The sequence below is a fragment of the Crocodylus siamensis genome, chromosome 3 (assembly GCF_052110815.1).
Source record: "Crocodylus siamensis isolate JL-2025a chromosome 3, ASM5211081v1, whole genome shotgun sequence".
NCBI classification, from domain to species: Eukaryota; Metazoa; Chordata; order Crocodylia; family Crocodylidae; genus Crocodylus; species Crocodylus siamensis.
Window position 1 is genome coordinate 84,557,198 of NC_143397.1, and position 10,685 is coordinate 84,567,882.

Sequence of the window (10,685 nt, forward strand, 5' to 3'; positions counted from 1 at the left end):
GTTGCTGCGGCTTCCTGTAAAGAAAAAAAAATCCCACCTACTTCCTGTTGTGGGAGTACCAGCTGGAGGCTGCTTTCCTGGTAGGAGAGGTCCTGATGTCTCTTCTCCCAGATCCAGCTCTCACCTTGCATGAGACTGAAGAACAAACTCTTCCCTAGCCCTGTTGTGGCAGATGGATGTTGCTTGTCCCAATTCCTTCTGTTGCTGCTACAAACTACAAGCATAGCTCTAAGTTGCTGACCAGCCGCCTACTACAAACCTCATTCTTGTGAAGCATGAGACTGGAGGGCAGAGGTCAAGAGTTCAAGGTAATTTAGCTGTGGGAGTGGTGGCAGAAATCACAACTTGGGAACTTCTAGCTGTTGTAGAGATCAGCAGACTTAAGATACTGCAAATCTTGTTACATCTTCAACTGGGAACTAACAGGACATCCCGGATGAAAGCAGTGAGCTATAATAGCAGAATCTGCACCTGGTCCTTATAGTGTTAACTGTAGAATCACTGAAACAGTTGGCTTTGTTTATTGTCAACAACTGATCTGGGAATAGAAATCATTTGCTTTGAAATAAAAGAGCACAAACAAGCAGGGAGTGTTCTCCTGCAAGGAACATGATGACTTAATTTGTGCAATCGGGTGTTTAAAATTTCCTCAGTCTAGGAAGGGTAATTTTAAGGGCTGGGAAACTGAGGGAGGTTGTAACCAATTCATTACACAATTAATGCCCTTGGTTTTAATAGCGAAATACCTGTGGTTCAGACTGTCAAATGTGGATGCTTTAAAGAGGTTGAATTAGCAAAGGTGCTTGGGTCCTATTAATGTCAGTGGGATTTGTGGGTGCCCTCTGAAAATCAGGTTATTTTCGATGCCTGTCTCTGGGTGTTGGAGCCTAACTTTGCGCACACGTATATCAGTGTCTTAATACGTATTGTTTGGGTTACAGAGGCTAAAGGTTAATCTGGAGGCTTGATCACATATGAGATCTAATGTAAGCAGTTTCCAGTCAATACATTAGATTTAAATGTACTGAACTGTTTACTTCCTTCAGTCTTTATGAAACCAAATATAGTTCTTATACAGTCCAGCAGCAGGAAACTAGACTCTATTTGTTTGCTGATTGAATGTGATAGCTATGTGTAAGTTTTACCTAGCATAAGCACCACAAGAGGGTGCCATTTACTTGAACATTGCTGGCTCGGAGGACCAGTGTAGTCTATGAACTTCTCCTATGGATGAGCTTGAACTAAACTTGGGATCTGAATGCTGCCTGAACTATGCAGGTGTTGGGAATCTGCATGGAACCTAGTTGGCCACCAGTTTTATCTGATTCACTGACTCTAATCCTGAGCTCTTTGTACAAGCTCTGTAGAAAAGAATGTAAGATGAAGCAGGGGTTAGTTTGGGACTCATTCACACTGAAACTAAATGGTTTGGATATGGATTTTTGGGATGAAATAAGGGTTTTGAATGCTGACCAGAGATAACAGTGCAGTAAGAAACATCTCTCTGCCATTTGTTCTCTGGTTCTCTGAGACAGGCAGACAAAAATACCCACCGGATGGCTATCAATCTGATCTGCCTGCTGCAGTGAGGTTTCTTTATCACTGCTGTTCCAGTTGCTCACTCACACCACTTTGCAAAGGAGGTAGCACACCACAACTACAAGAGCAAATCTGGTTGGTACTAGATTAGAAATGAGTTATAAACATCTTTTAACTGATAATAACTGAATTAACAACCTGGACATCTTGTTTTTTTTTTTTCTGAAGGGGGCCTTATAGGGTCACCCTCATCACCTAAAAGGAAGTGAGCCAATCTTATTAATCAAGGAAACAAGATTGCAACAAGACAATTAGTATGGGTAATGCATAGCTAACAGCATGTCAGAAAGGTTCTGTCCGGTCGTATTTTACCTGAAGAACAACTCTCTATAATGCCAGACGGACTCGAGGGGGATGCCTCCAGACCTCAGGTTGGGGAGGGCCGGGTTAGGGAGCTTCTGGAGGGGCTGGACATGTTCAAGTCAGCGAGTCCAGATGCTGTCCACCCCAGGGTGTTGAGGGAACTAGCTGGGGTTATTGCAGGGCCCTTGGCACGGCTTTACAAGCGCTCGTGGTGCTCGGGCTAGGTGCCGGATGACTGGAAGATAGCTAACGTGGTCCCCATCTTCAAAAAAGGGAAGAGAGAGGACCCGGGCAACTATAGGCCCGTCAGTCTTACCTTTATCCTTGGGAAACTCTTTGAGAAGATCCTCAAGGAGCACATCTGTGATGGGCCAGCTTCAGGGATGATGCTCAAGGGCAACCAGCACGGTTTCATTAGGGGCAGGTCATGTCAGACCAACCTGATTGCCTTTTATGATCAGGTCACAAAGGCAATGGATGCAGGTGTTGCCGTGGACGTAGTTGCAAGGCCGTTGATACTGTCTCCCACCCCATCCTCATTAAAAAACTAGGCGACTGTGGCATTGATGCCTACACAGTCAGATGGATTGCAGACTGGCTGAAGGGTCGGACTCAGAGGGTGGTGGTGGACGGGTCATATTCGACCTGGGGGAAGTGGGCAGTGGAGTCCCCCAGGGCTCGGGCCTGGGGCTTGCGCTGTTCAATTTCTTCATCAGCGATTTGGACAACGGGGTGAATTGCAACCTGTTTAAATTCACTGATGATAGCAAAATTTGGGGTGAGCTGAGCACACTAGTAGGGAGGGAAAGACTGCAACAAGACCTGGATAGGTTACAGGAGTGGGCTGACATAAACAGGATGCATTTCAATACTGACAAGTGCAGGGTACTGCACTCAGGCAGTAGAAAGCAGCAGCACGCTTATAGAATGGGAAACTCCCTTCTTGAGAGCATGGAGGCAGAAAGGGATCTTGGAGTCATTGACTCCAAGATGAACATGGGCCGACAATGCGAGGTCACGGTTGGCAGGGCTAACCGGACCTTGTCGTGCATCCACAGGTGCATCTCAAGTAGAGCCAGGGAGGTGATCCTCCCTCTCTATGTGACGCTGGTCAGGCCACAGCTGGACTACTGTGTCCAGTTCTGAGTGCCCCATTTCAAGAGGGATGTGGACAAAAGGGTCCAGAGGAGGGCCACCCGCATGATCCGGGGACTACAGGGCAGACCCTACAATGAAAGACTGCGGGACCTAAATCTGTTCAGCCTTCACAAGAGAAGGCTGAGGGGGGACCTGGTGACTGTCTATAAACTCACTAGGGGGGACCAGAAGGGTTTAGGGGAGACACTGTTTCCCCTAGCGCCCCCTGGCATGACAAGGAACAATGGACACAAATTATTAGAGAGTAGATTTAGATTAGACATCCGCAAGAACTACTTCACAGTTAGGGCGGCTAGGAGCTGGACCCAACTTCCAAGGGAAGTGATGCTGGCTCCTACCCTGGGGATCTTTAAGAAGAGGCTTGATGCCTACCTGGCTGGACTCATTTGAGTCCAGTATTTTCTCCCGCCCAGGCGGTGGGGTTGGACTTGAAGATCTACAAGGTCACTTCCAACCTACTTCTATTATTCTATGATAAATGCATCTGACAAGGTCTTTGAAGTAGGTGTCAAAGAGGGTAATAAAGGTTGGGGTTTGTAGAGCCCATGACAAAGGGGATTTTGAACGTATTTGTTGATTTAAAAGAAATTAAATGAGGTTTTATCTTTAAATTCAGTTAATTACATCATTGTAATTAGGGAAAAAAATGTATATGCAAAACTAAGCATGGGAAAAGGAAAGTACATTTTTATCTTAATCTTTTTAACTATTTGATTGTATAAAAAATATCTGGCTATGACCATATATTGGATTGGCGCTCTGAGCCCCTTGTTCTGCAGACTGGCACATGTGCACAACATGGTTTATGTGAATATTTCTGTTGACTTCAGTAGGATCATTTCTGTCCATGACTATATGCATGATTGAGGCCACAGGGGCATATAATTAATTTTAATAATGACTTGGAACATAACCCACTGCAAAGTACAATGAAGTAAACAAGCTTTCTTAAAAGTTCCTGCTGAATGGATGTGCTCTAACAGGGTTTACAGCCTTGCTGAGTAGGTATACCAAATGACTCCTAAGTACTTTTAACCCACTATTTTAGATGGTGAAGAATACTAGAAATAAGAAGCTGGATTTCTTGCATGCTGTCTCTATTCAGAATCTAAAGGGCCTGTGGCAGAAATACACAGCTTCCAATCTGAAGTGAGACTCCCTTGCACAGGAGGGTTATTTCACTCTTGCCTTTCCTCACATCACCTCTGAATCTTGCCACAGGATAAATACAGCTTTTAATGTAGACTTAACACTAGAAGCTGGGGGGAGAGGGAGAAAGAATACCAGAAAAAAATCACTCTGTTTAGCCACCCATTACTCACCCCAAAGAGCAGGAACATCCATCACTCCTGAACTGGTGAACTCAGTGGTATTTAAATCTTATTTCATTGGCTGACACATTCTCCCTCTTTCTCTGTCATTTCATCAGCATGTCTACTCCAGTGACTCTCAACCAGGGTGCCATAAGACTTTTTTTAAGGGTGCCCCAGGGTACTGCACAATATTAGTACTATTAGGTGTGCACACACCCATACATGATTCACAAGATAAACCCGGAAATTTCAAATAGATATTCATAGCATTGAAAATATTCTGACCTGATGTGGTTTTTCCAAGTTGCTAGTCCTAACTGTATAGTTGCTCTATTATTGTTCCATAGTCAAAAATAAGCGAAGGCTAAGAGTTGGCACTTTCTGAGAGATACCTTGAGTCTAAAAAGGTTGAAAAACCACCAGTGTTTTGTCATTCTTTCCTCAATGCTTCAATTTTGCAAATGAAAGACACTAGTTCACAGTCTATGCAAGGCCACTTAAGAGTTTATTTTTAAAGATGTATATAGAATTATACTTTGCAGCTGCATAGCCCTTTCCTTCCAACTAGCAGTCAGTGTTTAAGAAAAAATCAGTGAAGCTGCACAACACTCCTGTGAGGGGGGGATGAGTAATTTCAGTTGAGGACACAGGCACAAAAGTTGAGACTTGTTCAAAATGAGGCAATAAGCCAATTGTAGTTTCAGGAAAAGAGCCCAGTCACTGATCGCCTGCTTTCTCGCTCTACTAGAGAACTCTGACTCCTCTTAAAAAATAGTTTGATGATTTCATTATTTAATATTAGTGAGTGATGCCTTAGGCCAACTTCTATTCTGACAGGAAAAATAGTGAAATAAGGGTTAACGTTCTCATCTCTGTCTAATCACCCTACGTGGGATCTTCGAAAGTGCTCTGTGCTAACTTTGGTCTGCATCAGAATTAATGGAAGTCTTAACTTTGGCGGATGTTGGAGAAGGGTCAGGCCAATACTGACAGCTTCTGAGAATTTCACCAATGAGTTTTAACTTGCTTTGACAGAAATATCAGCAATAACAAAAACAGCTTTTAGGATTGCAGCACCCTCAAAGTTCACCAAGAAAAGTAAATGAGCATTCCAAATTGTATTGATTACCTTGAGAAAGCCATTAAAATGCTGTTTCACAAATCTGATATGGCTAAAAAAGTTGATGTTTGTTTAATTCAGATTGTGCTCTGAAAAAAGTATCACTTTAAAGGAAGATATTTCACAATTTCTGATGCTACTTCTGAAACAGATTTCTCCAGGTTGATAGTAATAAAATTTTCTGGTGCTGTTGGGGGCTCCAGAGCATCAAATTGAGACTGTAGTAATTCAGACGGCATAAAATGTCCTTTCCTCTTCTCCAGGCGTTTAGCGATGAGTTCCTTTGGTCCATCCAAATGAATAAAGAGGATCTTCCCTGCTGCCATTTCTCCTTGTTTTTCTAACTCATCATTTTTAGAATATGCTGCCTCTCTTCCACTTACTAATATGCGCCTATACATTTTCTTCAGAGCAGAGCAGGCCAGAATGGCATTTTGTCCAGATGACTCTTCCCTACCAAAAGAAGACATCAGTGAGCGGTACTTTAACAAAAACATCATGCCCACATTTGGTGTAGTCAAAACTCCTGGACTGGTCTCAAGAAGCAATGGGTAGGCAAACCAACACATGTTTGCATAGAACAGCTCGAGGAATCTCTTGGATCAACTTTGAAATACTTTTTTTGTGTGTGTATGTGTGTGTGAAAAACAAGATTTAAAAAAAACATATTTATTTATAGGGACCATTCCTAGCTTCTGGAGCCTACCTAATGGCCACCATCCTTCCAAAAGGACTGCCATCAATCCTGTTCCTTAAGTGCTTAACAGGAAAGCTAACTGCAAAAGTTTGTTTAGATCTTAAGTCTATACTGAACAGTACATGGTTTTGTTTTTTAAAAATGTACAGGCCCGCAAAATGCCAAACCCTGTTTCTGAAGGCACCAAACTAAATAGTTTGCCTTAACCATACTGCTATAGCTAACCTTACTGGAAAAGTTGCATGTATCCTCACTCATCAGTCTTCCAAGTTGCTCAAGAAAAGCTTCCTAAAAATGCCAGTCATATTGGCAATCACAAACTCAACCTTCAAGTCAGCAAACAGATGACTGAAATATCTGCTCAGGTGAAAGTAAACACACATTCTGCAGTCAAGTTGTGATGCAATTATAGATAATAGTAAGTGAATGTGACTACTCCCAATTTATATATGTTCTGTTAAATTTGGGTTGCAGTTATTGGTCCTGATTTCCCAAGATGATAAAAAGACGCAGTACCTCACTTTCACCTCTGCAAGACCATTCCAGCTTCATTTATAAGTTTTTTGAATTCAGACTGGGTAAAAGATACAGTCAAACAACCTCTTCTGTAAATTAACTTGGATCCATTCAAGCTTCTCAGTGGCCCCAGTTGGAGGCCCGCCAGAGGGGAAAAAAGGATCATATTGCAAGATAAAAGAAATGGAGTCAAATTCCACAGTACTTAAAATTGGCCAGTTTGCTCCAACAAGGCAGAACCACGTGCTGCTTAGAGCCAAATACTGACAACTGAACAAAACCACAGGAAAGAGGATGTTTTTGAGGAGTGAGAAACAAAACCTACCTCTACCAGGGCAAAGAATTCTTGTAGAGGAACATCTATTGCTAGCGTAAGCAGTACAGTCCCAGCTCAGTGATGGGATTTTCAGCCACTGTTTCTAAAAAGTTTCTCATTGTTCTGGGATGCAGAAAAAGCTACTACTGAGCACTGCCCAATAATACATAGAGAGAAAAGTTTCTCTGTGGGCTTTTTATGGCAGTTTCCCAGCTTTGAAGTCCTTTTGAACCTCTGCTGTAACATTTGGTCCTTAATTATTAAAAAGGCAGTCAGCTGCTGTAATATGGGAAGCACAGTGAAAGAACAACAGCTTGCCTGGGGAAAATAATGCCTTTGGCTTATTAAAAACCTTACTTCAGGTTGTTGATGACTTCGGGCAATTATGACACTGTGTACAAAAACACTTTGTTTTTTGGCATACATATGTGCAGGAGAAAAATTTGATTCAGCTGGAAAGCTACTTACTCGAGAGAAATCTACTAAAGCTCAAGAATAGAAAAATCTCTGCAGATATGTTATTTGAGCTAATAATGGCGTCTGAGTTAACCCTGCTTTTGGAGACAACAGTTAGCAGCAACCCACTTTGCAGAATTGATTGTAAGTGTAACGTTGCAGAGTTCTTTAGAATAAATTTATTTTTGTGACTATAAGTTTCAAATGGCTCACAGGGAAGTGACTATCTTGATGAAGGTTTCTGTCATTGTTATTTATTTTTTTTTAAATTTGGATACTGGGATCAAAGAAGTGCTAGCTACTACTTCTCTGGCACCCTTGGAGTATCCAAAGTAAAGGGACTGTTGTTGGTTCTGTTCCCTCTCCCTCTTCCATTCATAGTGTAAGTGGAAATGGGGCAAGAAGCATCACAGAAACGTTTTTGTGACTAGAAAAGCATGTTAGGATCAGTCACAGTTGCGACCATCTGTGCTGTTTAAAAATTTCTGTGGCTTAAATTCAGTAGGCAAGTAGCCAATTTGGACCCTGTTCCTTGCATTTCTGCAAGGTTTAACAACAACTGTGTCTACTGCAGGAAGTCACGAAGAATAAAAGTAATGAAAACACTTAAGTGACTACAGAGGTTCAATTCCATGCTCAGAAATGACCTGGGCTTCCAAAGACAGAAAATCAATGGAACCTAATTTCCAGAGTCACTGCGGCATTTTAGAATTTTTTGCCCCCAGTTAATACAGTCTGTTTTCTGTGGGTGCATCCATTAGGCATAACTGATGTCAGGTGTGTTAGTGAATCAACCCCTGGAAATGTCAAGTTCTTGTATGCAGGGCAAAGAAAGAACTAGTTCCCAAACAGTTCTATTGACAGTGGTACCCTTTAGAGGCCAGTTTTACTTTGACAGTAACTATTAAAGCATCTCACAGAATATAGAATAGTTTTATTAACTGTGTAATATGATTGCAAGGCTAAATATGCTTGTCTCCCAGAATGCCATGGAAAAAGAAAACATCCTTGTATTTGTCTTGGGCCAATCATCATTACAGTGTATCCTTATTGTAAGTGAGTTTCTCTTACCTCATTAATATATCATGCAACTTGCAAAGCCATGGGATCCTGTCCTAAAAACAAAACAAGTTAACTTAAGTATTCTCTGGAGTTATACTTAAAATGGTTGCTTCTAATATTCATGTAGCAGTAGATTCCAACAGAAACCTGTTAGATCTCTTTCAGTTTCTTTTTAGTTGTGATAACACAAATAGGCCACTTTTCTTCCTTCTGCAACCAAATCAGCAAACTGACCCAGTACCATTTCTACTTCCAAGACCAACCTTTTCTCATTTTATTCACAAAATCCAAAAGCACATCTCAGTTGCAGACACTTCCTATTTGACAGAATATAGTACGAGAACAGAGTGAATTTATCAGTAAATGAATAGGAATTCTTAACACTTGAAAACAGAATAAATTAAAATACCACTCTACATCATTTTAGTTCCAGGCCTTTGATTGCCAAAGTATGTATATATATATATTTAATGGACAGCTTATTTACAAAATCTGTTAATGTAAAGCTATTTGCATTGTGATAAAGCAACTAAAACATAAATACCAAGCAGACCTATCCCTTGAGTGGGGCAGCAAATCAGGGCAACCACCCTGGGCCCTGAGCTTTAGGGGTCCCTGCGAACAGTGCTGTACAGGCCCTGTCAAAGGTGCCACCACTCCATGTGGCCACCATGCACTAGTGGCTACATGCTCCAGCTGCTTGCCACTCCCGCACAGGCTGATATGCACTGGGCCCCACACACCCCTAGGGTCGGCTTTGATACCAAGTATACAGTGACTAAGCAATTTTAATTCTATACACAAATGTAGGCATGTGCATGCACAGTAGTATTAAAGTTGCTTAGTAATTGTATACCTTGGTATTTATCTGTCAATTGCTTATAGAGCATGTGTGTGCATGTGTATATACATACAGTGTATGTATACATACATACATATTTCTACATATCTATACATATACATACTTATTAGTAATTCTACCTCTATCTATATGAACCTATACTACATTCTCCAAGGGACCTCTGCTTAATTCAGTATATAATAACAGTGTACCAAATAAAGTTTTCCAGTCTCACTCCCCTTGCCTCTATATCCAGAAATATTATTGCTGTGTGAAAGTTGGAGGAGTGAGCTTTTATTTCCTTTGATGGCTTTCATTACTTTGAATTGTATGTGAAGGGTGGCTAGAAAAGGTTGATGGAACTTACCTTTATTATTCCAAACATATGTATTATTTGGTTTGACATAATAGTTTGTGAACCTTAAGCAAAGAACAAGAAATTTTGTTCTCTACTTGTCTCATAAATCAAACAGCTAAGTCTGTTTTAACAGGGATGTTTTTGCATCCTCACCTCTCCCACCTTTTTATTCTCTTAACACGTTAGTATTCACGTGTCATGCTTTGGATTGGGTATACACAAGGCTTTAAGGAACTGCCCCAAAGTGTCTGAAACAGACTTAACTTCACTTGTCTGTGCTAATTAACTTGCATCATATTTATGTCAGTAGCAATCAGAACTAAATTCAGTTGTTGCCATATTTCTACAGCACCTTTGCTCAGTGAAGGAGTACTCTCTAACAACAGGTTCACTTGGCTTAAATGAGCTTGGCAAATACAATAAAAATGAACAATCAGCTGCTTAATATCATCCAATTTAAGCTTTAAGTTTGCTAAAGCTTTTGTCATAACTGCTCAGCATTAAATGGATGCTCAAGCTTCACCTTTCTATCTAGAAAATGTTGGACAAGTGTTAATAAATGAGGGCATGGAAGACTAAGGGGAGCTACCCTCTTCACTGCAAAACCTCTTCCTGCCTATACCTTTTCAAGTAGGCCTCCATAATTTGATAGCACCGGTATCTATGGCACTTTTATGGCATCATGTACCAGTGCATAATGTTTTAATCTTCTCTGTATAATGTTCTGCTGTATGGTCTTTAAGCTAGCTGTCTCTATATGCTAACTCCCCAGGCTTAACGAGAGATTAGTTTTAAACAAACATGTAGAAACTTTCTAAGGGTATCCCAATTCAGTCTGTAGAGTAATTAAGATAGTTCCTGGCCAGTCCATGCAAATAGCCATGAGGCTGACTGAAGTTCTGGGGCAAGAGGGGGCTTCCATAAAAGATCTGAGATTATTGTAATT

General features: G+C 41.2%; 1 protein-coding gene across 1 annotated transcript in view; it reads right to left on the minus strand.

The window, feature by feature from the left end:
• Positions 1–4,210: 4,210 nt before the first annotated feature.
• IDNK (IDNK gluconokinase) overlaps positions 4,211–10,685 on the minus strand; it is an 18,203-nt gene continuing 11,728 nt past the window's right edge. The window contains exons 2-3 of the mRNA XM_090037640.1: positions 8,550–8,593; positions 4,211–5,946 (exon numbers count right to left, since the gene is read on the minus strand). Coding sequence (XP_089893766.1) covers positions 5,595–5,946; positions 8,550–8,593 — 396 coding nt within the window. The 3' untranslated portion in view covers positions 4,211–5,594. The remainder of the gene's footprint in view (positions 5,947–8,549; positions 8,594–10,685) is intronic.